Genomic DNA, 15,504 nt, shown 5'->3' with positions numbered 1-15,504 from the left:
AACAACTCAGAAATCAATATTCTACCCACAGAGGTATTTCTCACACAAAAAGAACCAAGGCAATGTGATCGCTGCTAAACCAAAGATCAATGGCCAGCATTGGGTCCTAATTTTGTCTAAATTGCAATCAAAGTTTACAACGATGGCAGGGCCAAGAGGATAATCTGGGACAGATCCATAGCACTAATCTTGGCTAATGAACAAGGTGACTCTTGTGATAAGGCTCCTGGTAGATATTAAGGTAGTATTGATTTGGCAATGTCTTAACAGAATGGGACCTCGCCTCTGAAGCCATGCAGATAGGGCATATGCATGCATGTGCATAAGAGATTTGCGCGTGTGTGTCCCCTACCCCTCCTCATTTGCCCTCTTACACCACTCCTCCTGACTCTTAATCACTGCCATGCCAGTACAAAGAGATGATAAAAGGTAATCCGATTTGAGCATTGTTCATTAGTCTGAGCAAGATGGCTAGGCAGGTAGAGCATGCTCCCCAGGGGAAAGGGCCTGTGTATGTGCATCTGCATGAGAAGGACAGAAAGCTGTGGTTGTCAGACTGGGATCTGCTGTGTGTGCGTGCGTGTGTGCGTGTGTGTGTGCGTGTGTGCGTGCGGAGAGAAAAAGGAGTGGCTGTTGCAGTGATCCCCCAAAAGGGAAGTACGTGACAATTTCCGGCGCATGGCGATAACCTTGTCTGAACAGTGGCGCTGAATCAGACCGGAGAGATGAGTAGAGAAAGAGAGAAGCAATGGATAAAAAGAGAGAGAGAGAAACAAAAGAGGCCGTGATAAGAGGCTAAAAAGAAAAGAAGGGATGAGAGCAGGAAGTGGTGCCAAAAGACAGAAGGAAAGGCAAAGGGGAGATGCACAGTGGGGCGATACAGAATGCAGGGATGAGGAGCTTAGGATGGAGAGGGGTGGTGGTTGAAGAAGGCGGCACAGGCCAACCCGGATAGACTCCTGTTATCTCACCACTGTCATTATTTTGTCATTATGGTGGTTGGCGCCTCACTTCATGCATTACTGATAACAGACAAAGGACTTGGAGGCGTAGGAGAAAACACTAAGACAGCAGGGAGAAGTTAACTTCTGCAGTGTCTTGGAAAGCGACCAGCAGAGACACATTAGTTAATCTTTACCGTTTGATGATTATTGCTTGAAGCTGTAATAACAAGCCTGAATATTTTACGTTTTATTCAGACTTGTTTTCCTAAGACATTGTTGATGACATACACATGCACAAGCAATTTCAAATAAGAACAGCAATAGTCCCCATCCCAAAATAGAAAAGATAAGCCAGGCACTTCAAGTGTCACTTTAAGTTAATATCCTCATCATCAACGGAAAATCCAAGGAAAAACAATCACAGGTCTGGACAGTCATTGACAAGTGATCTCTGAGAAATGCAGCACTAAGCACAACAGTAATGACAGTTTAGCACCCAAAATGTCACCAACACACGCATGAACATGGCTTTAAAAAACATAAAGGCAGCCTCATAAGGTACATAATGATGAACTGAGTCACTCTGACTGAAGGCATATGCCATCTTACCACTGTCATAAGCAGCTTGTCAAACCACTGTAGCTTGAGCTCAGCGCGAGGCCACATGTCAGGCCTGAGGGCAGACTTCATGAGGCTAACACAGCGACGGGACAGCAGCTCCCCCGGTGACCCAGCCACATTGGTGCTGTCGTTCACCTAGACATGAGAGGGGGAGGAAGGTTGGCATCATTATCAATGACAAAGTGAGTCTTCATTGTCAATATCACAATGACATCCTAAAAACTGAGACATCACACAGGGCAAGACAAGACAAGGACTGGCACCATATATTGTAATTTCATGCATGCAGCTTGAGTTTGACACAGTGACTCAGCAATGGAGGAGATCATCCTTCAATCAGGAACCCTTGCACAAGCATTCACCCTGTGGAAGTACCCTTGAGCAAGAAAATAAATCCTTACGCGTTATAGGTGTGGTATTCTTGGGTTAATTGCAATCCCTGGGGGTTGTGAAAAAATACTATTTTTTTAAAAATACTATTTTTTCACAGGGATCAATTTAGTATCACAACACACTGTTATCAAGTAGAATACAAAGAGAAGATTATGTTTCTTTAGACTGTTCAGTGAACAATGAGTGATCGCTAGTGGTTAAACAGAGGGTTTTATTCAACAGAGATGTTTGGATGAACAGTGAAAATGGAGCTTGGCCCAAATAAGAAAGTAGGAAAAGTCAAGGTGAGCGAAATCTCAACAGTCTATTTCAAGCTTGTAACCACGGTCATCACTGCCACTAGACCAAGGGACAGCTGTGTGAGGAGACACAAAGGACTGTCTGTGTGTAGAGATGTGTTTAGGACAGCCACCAGGTGTATCTTACCTTTGCCACAGTGGGGTTGGAATAGATGTGTCCTTCCTGGCAGGCCCTAAGGATAGCAGACCTGTGTGTGTGAGCTGGAGTGTGTGTGTGTGTGTGTGTGTGTGTGTGTGTGTGTGTGTGTGTGTGTGTGTGTGTGTGTGTGTGTGTGTGTGTGTGTGTGTGTGTGTGAGAAAAAGAGAGAGAGAGATGGTGTGCGTGCATGCGTGCGTGATTTACCTGACATGCAATCCTGATGAGGAAGTTGACCACAGTGTCCGTATGTTGTTTCTCGACAGGCTTGGTGAGCATGGTCTCTGTACCTGGCATGGACTGGCTGCGGCCAAACACCTTAAAAATTACACACGCAAACATTATATTTATTCATATTTAAGATCTTTTTTTTGTTTGAATACAGAGAAAATAAGATTATTAATATAACCAAAGAAGATCTTAAACGTTCCATAACTAAGAAACCTAACAGACTTCACAATAAAACTCATAGAGTTGTTAGTTAGGAGGGAATATCAAAGAGGCTGCACAAAGTCAGGATTTGGTCTACATTGCTTAAGTAGGCTGCAATCAGGATTTTCTTAAAACGATCCTGGGAATTTTATGAGCAATTAACATTTCCTTGTCCCAAGCAGAAACAAATGCTATTGCAATTTTCTCCTGACATCAGGTGAAATAAGCTGGAAATTACACCATCATTAAGACAGCAACTACTAAGAATTGTGCTAGTGGTTACAGGAAGTACAATAGCAATTAAGTATTAAATGGATTTTTAATACATCGTAATATGATTTGAGTTGCTCTGCAGGATGTTGTCTTGACAGTCAAAATGCGGCTATTTTGGTTATGTTGCCTTAAAACGAAATATGTATATTTCAGTAAAGGAGTACTTATTCTATAGGCTTTGAGACTGCATGTGTGTGTGTGTGTGTGTGTGTGTGTGTGTGTGTGTGTGTGTATGTATATATATACATACACACACACACACACACACACACACACACACACACACACACACACACACACACACACACACACACACACACACACACAGTATATATAAACATTCTTGACTTAGGGAAGTCAATTTACTTTATTTTGATTTATTATTTGTTTCAGAATCATTAGTAACATAAGGATTGGATTAGTTAAAATTTTCAACATTAGGCAAATATATAAACTTTATAAGTATCAGAGATTGACCAAAGTGTAATTCAACAACTTAGATTTAGAATTTGAACAGGCACTTAAACAAAGGCGTCTCATCTGTTTTTTGTGCCTGCAATGACAACAGATCACATTAACATTCAAGATTAAACAGATGTGACGCTGCGATACAATTTTAAGGAAAAATTGATTAAGGCAGCAACCGTGCCGTCACCTCCTGTTGGCTATGTCTGTCTCCGACAGATGTGATATGGCTGTTTGATCAAAATCTCTTTCAAACCAATCAGCAATCATTCAGTGAATTGCCGAGACAGTTAAAAACTTGAAAAGGTAAGAGGATGCAATTGTTAATTCTGAAGGGTGTTAACAGATAAACTACTAGATAGCCAATTCCTGGCTAAAATGACAGCCACATTCTTCTGGCAACTAAATGATGATGGATTAAGCTCACCGCGGAGGCAGCTCCGGATGCCGTGCGGAACCTCTTGGCGTCTTGTCCAGCAGCAGCAGCAGCAGCAGCCGCAGCAGCAGTAGCAGCTTCCAGCGATAGGCCTCTTTTCACAGCAGCACCGCTAGTTCCTTCACCACCGGCCCCTACTTCAGCCTCGGACTCCGGCTGCCATACCAAAGAGACGTAGGCGGGGAGAGAGGAGCACGGGAGTGAAGATTAATCCATCGGTAACATAATAAAGTTTACAGAATGAAACATAGATGTATATTTATGTATAGCAAGGTTTCTGATCTCATTATGAGTCATGAGTATTTATGGAATATGACTCAGAAAATGTTTGAATCTTTATGACAAATGGCCTTTTCTTGTGGAATAATAAGCCTCCCCAATCTGCAGTAATGCATCGGCCATGTGTAAAATAAAACATTATGGGAAGTGAAGTACATCATTGGTCACACAATAATGGGAACAACACTGCTGTTGTTAGTCAAAACCCAATAAGGTTCATATGATTTTTGAATTTAAAAAAAACTGAAATTTAGACACTCTTTGCCTGGATTTTGTTGTGATTGTGTAATCCGTGAACACACCAGCTGGTCTTTGATCCTCTGTAACTCCCATTTGATGACCACCTCGGCCAGGTCCACAGCCAGTTTCCTTTGCTCTATGGTCACACTGGGGGTGAAGCCCAGACGCTGCATCGCACTGATCATGTGCTGCACCAGGTGGTGGCGCACAGGGTAGTACACCTGGAAAAAGACACGAGTACTTATAAAACAAAAGAAATTAAATCAATCTAACACAATAATATAAAAAGGAAGTGGTGACTCACATACTGAATATTTAGTTTGTGAAGGTTTTCATATTTGGTAATCTAAACACAAGGTGTAAGGTTTGACTGGTCGGTGGTTACTGATGCCATTGGCATAAAATGCCATTGAAGCTTTTTTTTTTTTTCTTTACTTAACACACAACTTGAGCCTCCACTCTGCAAAAATCGGATGCAGAATCCAAGTATGGAAGAGTGGGAAAAAAAAGATTGATGAATTTTGCAAAATTATAAGCTATTATGCTAAAAGAAAAAATCTTAGTGAGTCAATGAAAAACAATTATCCTCCCCACCTGCATGCCTACCAGAGGGCGAACCCAAACACATACAGATACGATGCTGCATGGATTTCAGTGAGATAAAAAAAAAAGATAGATTATAGAATCGTGAAAAATAATTGTACTCAAGAGCCTCCGCGACAGATAAGGAGAAACTCTGCCTTCCCTGAGCTTCATGTTAAATGGACTTGGTATTGTCAGTATCATCACATATAATTGAGACTGGCTGTCATTGCCTCAGCAACCATTTAAAAGCAATTGTGAGAGGGACTTATTGTGCAATTCTTGCCCTAGAACTAAACTTAAGGTATCCCAAAAAGACAGTTGGTCTAAATGCTTCAAAATTTGAGGTTTCCGAGGTAGGCATTTAAGTGCCACCGAAATGAGGAACTGTAATCTGCACTGTCATTCGGTCGTTAGCCATAATGCACCTGGCTTCAGTACCCACCGCAAATACTTTGCTTTAAGATTTTGGGGTGATGACGCATGCAAAGTTTAACGTGGTGCTCAATCACTTTGAGACACTGAGTGAGAAGAGGCAAACTCTAAAGTCGTATTCCCACTTAGTCTCAAGGACATGATGACACACACTTAGTCCCGAGAATTCACACTCTCAAGCGTCGCACTCAAGAGCTTCATCACAAACTGAACTGGGACTCTCAAACACGCAGACAAAAGAGCAAGAGATGAGATGTCTATCTGAGGGCTGTTGCCAGTGTCAAAGAATATTAAAGCTTCTCACTTTGAGGGTAATTATGGTCGATAGAGCAGGGCTTTACAGCCCCTTAATGACAGAGTGGCTAAGCCCTGTCCATCACATGTGCACACAGACAAACACGCACACAATCTCTCCATTTTTCTTCTTCTTTTTTTTTTAATCAAACACACGCACAAAGTCTCTCATCTGTCCGTCATTATCTCCTCCCCAGCGTAATTATGCTGATGTGATTACATTAGATTAGTCATCTGGCCCAGTGAGTGCAGCCTGTCAGTGAGCTAGAGAGTTGAGCTGAGGAAAATGTCAGTCGTCTGCTAAGAGATTGTCGCTCTCTGACCGGCGAGGCAGCGAATATCAGCTTGAAGGAGCGAAAGGGCAAAAAGTGTCTTTAAAGTTTAAGGAGGAAGGCAAACATAAAGGCCACTGATCCTTTGCGGGTGTTGACTCGTGAACAAACTAGGCACCCTCTGACTCTGCTGATCATCACTGAGATGGGTGTGCCTGGGACTGTATCTGTATTAAGGCGATTAAAGGCAGCAGGCGGTTCCCATTAGCTCCACTGCCCAGAGATGAATGATCCAGCTTTTGTCTAGGAGGCAACAGGGCACAGCTCGGTTGTCAAGTCAACTGTCAATACGAAACTCAAATTCAGTAAATCAATTAGTTTAAAAAATAAAACTATAAATTGGGTCAATCAAGATAATCCAACTTTTAATGATGATGCTAAATTCCCATTAGGATTGGTTAAGAGGCATCATTTAATTCAGAGCACTCAGATAATCAGTAAAAACAGCTTCTTAACTTCTCCCCCCCCCCCAGTGCTCAGACAAATCCCTCATGAGTATTGAACATGCTGAGACAGAAAACAGATTTGTGTTCACTGTTCAGTCTGCCCTACCTGGCCCAGAGTATGGTGGAAATCAATACATCCAAAAGTGATGGGCTGACAGAAGGTGGTGCACTATTGACAAACCGTAACGTGTTCTTTTTTTTTATTGGCTCACCCTGAAATGCTGCACAATGAGATGTAGAATATGGACGAGCTGTGGTACAGTGTGTCCCTCCTCCACAATGATTTTGCGAGTCCAGTGGGTCAACATCTGGTGACCGTCCTCCATGCGGGCGGGCACAGCTGGGGTCAGGATGGCCATGGCCTGCCGTACGATGGCCCGGGCCTCCATGGTGTGGGCCTTCAGCAGGCTATGGAAGACCTTTACAAAGGAAAGGTAACGTACTTTTGATTAGAGTTGCAAAGATTGATTAGTTGTGAACTATTAAATCAATCGCTTACTATTTTGATTATTGATTAAAGTTATCCGATTTCAGCTTCTTGAATGTGAACATTTTCTAGTTTCTGCATTCCTCTCTTAGCTGAATATCTGAGTTGTGGACGAAACAACACATTTGAGGACATAGTCTTGGGCTCCAGAGAACACTGATCGAGATTTTTCAAAACTTTCTGACAATTGTTTGATCTTATAGATCAAACAACTAATCGATTAATTGACAAAGATAAGCAACGGGTTAATCAATGATTAGTTGCAGCCCTTCTTTTGATGTTTCCTTTTCCTGTATTATCAATGCTTACCAATTTAGTTTTTTAAATGATCGCTTTAACTACTTTATTTCCTTTACGATACATTAATATTTCATAGGATGAAGAATAATGGGACGGAATACACAATACTACGCTCTTAAACACGCACACTCACTTTTTTTCTCCCTCTCACACACACACATTGTTTGTTTTTGCATGGATTTATTTGTGTGATTTTACATCTGCTACACAAGTTAACCATGTTTTATCTCTATTGTGGATCTTTAGCTCTGTTTTAGATTAAACCCATGGTCCACTGAGTCGCTCTTCACATTCCTCCTTACCTGCAGCACGATCTTCTTGTGAATGGCAAACTTTGCAATGATGTGGGCCAGAAGTAAGTGGCCACTGTATTTGCAGGCAGGGTCCACGCAGGCTTTGGGCAGTAGGCATGGCCAGGCGAAGGTCATGAGGCGTCGCAGCTTGCTGTTGCGTGACTTGTTATTGTCATGAATGTGGTGAGGTGCGTGCTCCACCAGCAGGGTGGAGAACTGCAGCAGGCAGATTCGCAGTGAGTCCAGCAAATCGGCCTGCTTCTCTGGGTCCAGAACCTAAGAGAGGGATGGGAGAGATGTGGGGTTCAAGACTGCTGAGTAAGGGGGTAACAGGTACAGTCTTTGCTGCCTATAGCACAGAGTGAGCGCATCATACCTGCAGAGTCAATAACAATAAATCAACTAATATTGTGGTTGTGATGGACACAAATGCCTGAGACCTAATAGCGTGGATGTCATTCTTACCAGGTGCCGACAGAGGTCAACAGAGGTCTTAGATTACTTAACAAACCTCATGTGTATAAATAAGAAATAGAAACACATTGAAACAGATGTACTGTTGTGCCTGAATTGCCCAAGTATACTGCAGTTCTGACTAATGTTCACTTTCAAAATTGTACTTGATGAATGATGTTGCACCATGACGACAATATACTTTTTCATGTATTGAAAAGATCTCACAGAAAAACAGCTCCCCATTCAAAACACCCATCACCATCTAGATTCCCTGGAGAGGAGAGTGTTCAGAGTGGGGGTGAACGAGGAAATGAGTTTTAACCAGACCGTAGAGGAGCCATTAGCAGCCATTAGAACTGGTGTTAGTCAGTGATGAGATCTGCCACAGCACAAACAAACATGCTGACCTTTAGTATGGTCACACTGTGACATTTACACCAGGAATTATAGTTTGGCCTGATGAATGAAACGTGATGGAAAGAGGATGGGATGGTGGGCCGGTGAGAGAAAAACAAAGACAGATGAATAAGACAAAAAAGAAAGAAGAGAAAGATGGAATGAAAACAATAAGTGATTAAGTACTGTGTGGAGGACATGAGAAAAGAAGAAGAATCAGACTAAGTGGGATGTGGTTGATGATGACAAAGTTTGGAGATGTGCAAGACTGGTAAGATATTATGAGAGGAAATGCAGCAGGTAATGAATACAGACGAACAAAACAGCAGACTGAATGTGAAGATTTTGAGAGGAACGAATACATGCAACCGTATGTGTACAAGTGTACCTTAGTGATGAAGACACTGGTAATGCTTTCAGGATTGTCTCCTTCAGGGTTGGGCGGTCCAAGCAGCTGCTCACCTTCCCCCTTCTCAAAGCTGTGCAGGAAGGCTAGATTCAGGATGTGCTGCAACACCTACAAAACAAGAACACACATTGATATGATTTTACTGAAAGCACCTTTACTTCTTCTGGTTTTCTAAGAGCTACAATGGATAATTTCACTGATAGCACACCTTCAACAAATGCGAAAATCAGTGAAATTACCTTGTTTTGTCTTTCAAAAGCTGCATAAAAGACAACAGCTGCACACACTCAGCTCTTCATGTGCCACAATCAGGTGATGAAATAGTAATCAACTCTAAAATCAAAAGGGGCACAGGTCCTTTTCAGATTGAAGACAACAGAGGACCAAAATGTAGATTTTTTTGAGAGTGAGAAATAACACAACACAAAGAGACTTAAGCACAGCGATGTCAAATGTGACCCAAAACAATGGTAATAAACAATTTGATATTTCAAGAATCGGAAGAAAACCATTTCATTGATTTTTTTCTCTCCAATCATTTCATCTTAAGTTGTTCTCTTAATCAGTCGACAAGTATTGGAAGCAAAAAAAAAAAGTCTAACCTTTCTCCAAGGCAATGCTTAAAATGCAATTTACAAACACGCTAAAAACTGCAGGAATTGCTATCACGGCTCTGCGAATGAAGACAAAGGCTCGATTAGCTTGTAAAATGCAGAAAACCCCAACCACAATGCAGCTAACGACTGCATACATTAAAGAAGCCGCTATCTGTTAATGAACCCCCATATTCAATCCATCATTGGGGAGGATGGGGCATCGCTCAGTGGAGAACGAGCTGTGGCAGCATATGTTCAAGCTTCTCCATTAGCACATTAATCACACATGCTCTGCACAATGTACATGCATGGTGGATAGACTCGTACACGCATGCAGAAACACGCGCAACCCCAAATGAAGATACAAAAAAAAAACATGGAGCACCAGACTGTTCTTCAGTTTCATCTGTTCCTATTAATTCCAAGCTTCCCTGCCATCAATCACAGTAAGATCACAGCATATTTCTGTAATGCCATTAGATGGTGTGCTTCTGCAGGGTGTGTGTGTGTTTGTACGCACAATACCTCAGGGCAAGTAGCAGAGATATCGTTCTGCAGGTGTCTTAATTATCTTAAATCCTATTTCCATACCCTTAAAGAAATAACAAGAGTGTGTGTTTGTGTTGCAGTGCTACTATGGTTCCTCTCCAACCACAAAAAGGAGGAAGATGGCGGCAAAGGGGGGCCCAGGATATGTACTGTGGTCCCATACACACCAGTAATGAGCCAATAACAAATGGATTTTGTTGTGAAGTAGCCACAGCATGTCTTGTATAACAACCACTACTAGTTGTATTGGTTAGTTCTCAGCTGTGCATGCATTGGAGGCATTTATTTTAAATATTTTAAACACCTTTCTCTTTTTACTTTTATTGTTAGATCAGTTTTACGCACACGTTATGTGAGGAGACACTGGACCTCATTTCACTCAGAGCAAACCTCACATACTCAAGGTAAGCGGATTATAAGAGGTCTGCATCAATGAGGTGATTTCATTTCATTGGTTTTGTTATTTGTCTCGATCTGACTGCTTCTTGGACAAGCCAACAAAAAGGGAATTTATTGCATTCATTATAGAATTGCACTCCGGTGTAAATCCTTTTAAAATTTCTGTCCTTATTAAAACATATTCTTCTTTGTAATTATTTCAGTTGTAAACATCTGGTGAAAAATCAACAGAAATTAAATGGGAATAAAAACCTCTTTTAAACCGTGATACTTTTTTTTCCTTCTTTTTTTTTTTTAAATCTTTGTCTACAGGCACAGCTGGTGGTTTCACATAGTGGAATGTTTTTGCTTGTAAATCTGGATTCCTCCTGTACACATGCTATGAGGAGGCATTTATCAGGTACTAAAAAAATATGTATTTGTTGAGTTTAATCTTCACTAAGGAGATGATACTAGCACAGCATGTTGACACATTCTGACATTGTCGAAAATGCTGCTACACTGCCATGTCTGGAAACATAAAGAGAAGTAACAGAATGTGAAATAGGCGTGCTGTGCTTCATAAATTTTAAATACTTGTTTGTTTGCTTGTCTTCTTGAAATCTGTTCCATGAATAGTCACACTTTTTGAGCAAAAAAAAGCAGCACAAAAGCAGTTTTCTGTAAGAATTGTTTGTATAAAACAAAAAAAAACAATACACGAGCAGCATGAGGTCAGCCTGTACCATCACAGATGATTCATTACTGCTTTCCCACTCTATCTCTCTCCTAGACAATCCTCTCTGCGTCTCGCTCAGAGTGAAATATTCTCAGAGACCCCTGTGACGCGAGAATCAGAGCCGAAGGCATAGGGAGAACGTGCACACACACACTGCCCTGTGATATTATGCTTCCGGAAAAATGTTACGGCAATTATTTAAATGTCAGATTGCCACCCTCATTCTCTTGCTCACAACTCGTACACCAATCAAAACAAACATATTCACACACAAACATGTCCTCTTTGTGGCTGTTCGCCTCTCCGCCACACATGCACAACATTGGCTGTGCACCAGAGGAGGACAATTATGGGAAAAACAACAATATGAGAAAAATACTGATAGGTGTTGGGGGTATTGCAGCTCTGCTATTTGCAAGACTAAACTCTGCTCAAAATTTGAACGCAACATTTGGGCCTGGAAAGAGACAGCACAGTGATTTGGCTGAACTCTTTCTCCTGCTTTTATTTTGTATCTCTTCTTTTTCCCAGTTCATATTCCGCTGAGACAATGCAAACTGAACATTATCAAGAGATGGCACGGTGAAGTGAGCAGCATCATCAACACTAGTGTATGTCCTTGTATTTGGGAGTGTATTTGAGAATGTGTGTGTGTGTGTGTTTTCTTGCCACGCAACCATTTCACTCTGTGCTGTAGTGTGCCAGCCAGGGCAGGACTTCCCCACTGACCCGTTTGTACTTAACAGCAATGCTGTTGCTCTTCTGTGCCAGGTTGTGTGCCTATTACAGCTGTGCAAAATGTGTGTGTGCATCTGTCTGTGTGTATGTATGTATGTGTGAGAGTGTATTTGCGCGAGAGTGAGCTTAATTAAAAAGCAGCCCGAATGATTGTAATGCTTGCAGCAGCAGGTCAGGTAGAGAGGACAGAATCATTCATCTGTGAGCCTCCGAGGGTCTAGAACCAGACAAAATGACCTTCGTGACTCTATCAAAGTACTTCTGGTACAAAACAAATCAACCATAAAGGTCACACAGATCAGGTCCCACACTGAGGAACCAAAGTAAGTAAGTTGAGGAGATGCTCATAGAATTTAGGAACATGATTTATAATGCATCATTAAGTCTAGGACTGGGCAACATGGCCAATTTCTTTGCTTATAGACAATCCAATGTTCTATCTTTACAGCAGAATGCATATTGTTTTAAATAAGCATATTTATTTAAATATTTTTTTATCAGCCTTTATAGGCTAAAAATTTGTTGTAATAACTGATGTGCTAAAACAAAAGACAAACATAACAGAAAGCTGTAGAGAAAGTCCCTTAATCCCTTGAAACAATAGTATTTCACTGAAATTTCCCATGTTATAACAATTCCATTTAAACATTTAGACATTTGATGTCTAAATTGTATGAAAGCAGACATTAAAATGTATCTATTAACTTAATCTTTCAACTGGTGGAATGGTCTGCTGGTTTTGGTGTTTAACACCTCCAAAAAGACAAATACTGTTTTCCCCGCGTGGCTAGTGAGACTGTATTTTACCTTTGATCATGACTTGAATGTCAATTTCAAAAAGACGGTTGGCAAAAATCATTGTCTTTGCCAAAAGTCATAGGCAATTTCAGGTCCTTTTGGCATGTAGTCATAAATGGACTTTCCTGCTCTGATTGGCTGGGTACGTACCTTAGCTTTAAGCTCGTCATTGAAGTGTGGGTCATTGAACTCCACGAAACGGAAGAACAGGGCTCGTTTTTGGGCAATGGAGTAGTTCTTGGGAATCTCCTCCTCCATATACTCTTTCAGGAAGGTCATGTTGCATAAGAAGCGACCTGTAAAGGCCCGCAGCAGCTGGAACAGCAGCTCGATCTCTGAGTAGTTGCGCCTATTAAGGAGACAGGGAGTTAGTAAGGTTAGTGTACACACATGCTCAGTACCTGTACAAGCACTAAATGGAGAGATGTCAGAGTGAGATGGCCGCCCAGGGAAAGGCACCCACAGTAGTTTGGGGTTCGATGCCTTTCTCAAGAGCACCTTGGCAGTGCCCAGGAGGTGAACTGGCACCTCTCCAGCTACCAGTCCACAGCATACTTTGGTCTGTATGGGAACTTAAACCAGCGACCCTCTGGTTCCTAACCCAACTCCCCACTGAATGAGCTACTGCCACCCCATCTGTCAACAGTAATATTGTACATTAGAAGTTTCAAATAACCATAGATAACAACGTTTCTTAGCCAATTTTACACTTTTTGTTTATCATTGGATGATTGACTAAACACACACAAAATTCCTGGCCGGAGTGGTCGGAGGTTAAAGATGCAATAAGTAAGACTTAAACTAACTTTCCTATTTGCTGAAACTGACCCTATTCAGATGCACCAATCAATCACTGCTGAGGCGTGTAGAAGACGGTTTTGGGCTTTAGTGGAAAGGGGGAGGGACTGAAAAGTGGTTGATGTTAAAAAAAATTTTGTGAAGTCCTGGATCTTTACAATACTACCTACAGCACTTTTAAATTGCAGGGTCTAAAATAAACATCTTCTGTGTGTTTTAGGACTTTCTCTGTGTTCAGATGTAAAGGTGGGGTGAGAAGGGCATTCATGATTGGAAGAAAAAGGTAAACAACGGCAGAACTGGCAGCAGCATTGCCGTCAATCGATTTGATTCGATGATCTACTTCGTCGGATCAAGCCTTTCGTTCACCATGAGAGACTGGCAGTCACTCAAGAGTCCAGGCTTCCGGGTACCCTCAAGCTCGTTCAGGCTATCGGTTTCCGCTCGGTTGCTGAAAAATATCATAGCATTTCAGCAAGATCTACAATCTATTTTGACGTCACATTGGTGAACACACGCATGGATGCGCCGACTGTAAAACGGACATTAGTCGTCAAGTTTGACAATCTTAAAAAGCATAATCTTATAAGTATTGTTCTTTTCAGAGTAACTGTTTCAAATCAGGATTCAAATCCAGCCTTCGGCCCTTTGCTGAAAAACCTGAAAGAAAATCTTTTTTTTTTAAATCTTTAAAATGGTGTTAAAATGTTTTCTTGTGTCGTCCTGGTTTACCCATTATCGGGTATTGTCTCATCTCGGGAGCTGAGTGTCTCGTCACAGTCCTAGTTTACAAAAGGCTCATCAGCAGTAGTTGAGAGAGTTTATTGTTTCTCACTTCTAAACCCAGATTTTCCTTTTAAAAGTATTGTAAATGGACTGTTCTTATATAGCGCATTTCTAGTCTCAACGACTACTCAAAAGACTTTTACATAGCAATTAGTAATTCACCACTCACACACATTCGTACACTGTGGCCGAGGCTGCCGTATAAGGTGCCACCTGATCATCAGATAAACACTCACACCCCGAAGGCGCAGCATCGGGGGAAACTCGAGGTTCAGTGTCTTGCTCAAGGCACACTTCGACATGGGACCCTGCAGCCAGGGATCGAACCACCAACCTTCCGATTGGCAGGCGACCATTCCACCACTGAGCCAAAGACTATTTTTACTTTTAGATACTATGACAACTTTGTCCAACATTTAGACAGTTTTCATCCCCATTACAATTTGAATAAGTGTACATACTTGCAGTAGCTAAGCAGGCAGTAGGCCAGCAGCTTGGGCTCCTTCCAGTTGGTGGCAGCCATGTTGTCTTTGCGATGCCTCTCCTGGAAGGCCTCACTGACCCAGACTCGCCTCAGCTGGCTGACCAAGGAGTGCTGCCCTGCCAGCCAACCCTCATCGTTCTTCACTATGATGCTGATAATCTAAGCAGAGGGGATGAATATAGAGAAGAAAAAAAGGTTACAGGTCATATGATGGAATTACTGAGAGTTATGTAGTAATCAGATTAGGATTCAGCACCACTGACTAACTTGAGGGTTACCTTTACACGTATAAATCTGTTCTGTGTAATAAGTGTGTATACAGGATTTATAAACTGATAGAATTGTAATGAAAAAATATACAGTATGTCTACCTTGATAGCTTGAAACTGCAGGTCCAATCTGGCTGTGGTGGTGGAGGGAGATCCAGGTCGAACAGTTGCTGCAGTGCCAGCGGGAACCAGCAGGGGGACGAAGCGGTTCGGATTAGAGGCCAGCACGTCTCTTAGGGGCTTGGCATCTTTGTGTTTCAGAAAACTCTGTATTTAAATAGATACACACATATACTGTAAATATAACACAAAATTACATGGATTAGGACTAGAGAGGACCGCAGTAACCTCTACCGGCCCGGGTTTGAATCCAGCCTGCAGCCCTTTTCTCTCTCTCTCTCCCTCCCACAAATAAAGAGGA

At 41.8% G+C, this 15,504-nt stretch overlaps 1 protein-coding gene across 1 annotated transcript in view; it reads right to left on the bottom strand.

The window, feature by feature from the left end:
- trrap (transformation/transcription domain-associated protein) overlaps window positions 1-15,504 on the bottom strand; it is an 83,402-nt gene that overhangs the window by 41,933 nt on the left and 25,965 nt on the right. Inside the window, 10 exon segments of the mRNA XM_034860092.1 lie at window positions 1,554-1,700; window positions 2,601-2,711; window positions 3,991-4,155; window positions 4,581-4,739; window positions 6,820-7,026; window positions 7,697-7,963; window positions 8,928-9,056; window positions 12,897-13,095; window positions 14,792-14,973; window positions 15,186-15,411. Of these exon segments, the coding sequence (XP_034715983.1) occupies window positions 1,554-1,700; window positions 2,601-2,711; window positions 3,991-4,155; window positions 4,581-4,739; window positions 6,820-7,026; window positions 7,697-7,963; window positions 8,928-9,056; window positions 12,897-13,095; window positions 14,792-14,973; window positions 15,186-15,411 (1,792 nt within the window).

This window comes from Etheostoma cragini, chromosome 21, assembly GCF_013103735.1.
Source record: "Etheostoma cragini isolate CJK2018 chromosome 21, CSU_Ecrag_1.0, whole genome shotgun sequence".
Classification (NCBI taxonomy): domain Eukaryota; kingdom Metazoa; phylum Chordata; class Actinopteri; order Perciformes; family Percidae; genus Etheostoma; species Etheostoma cragini.
The sequence above is the reverse complement of the archived record's forward strand: the minus strand, read 5'-3'. Positions and strand labels throughout refer to the sequence as shown.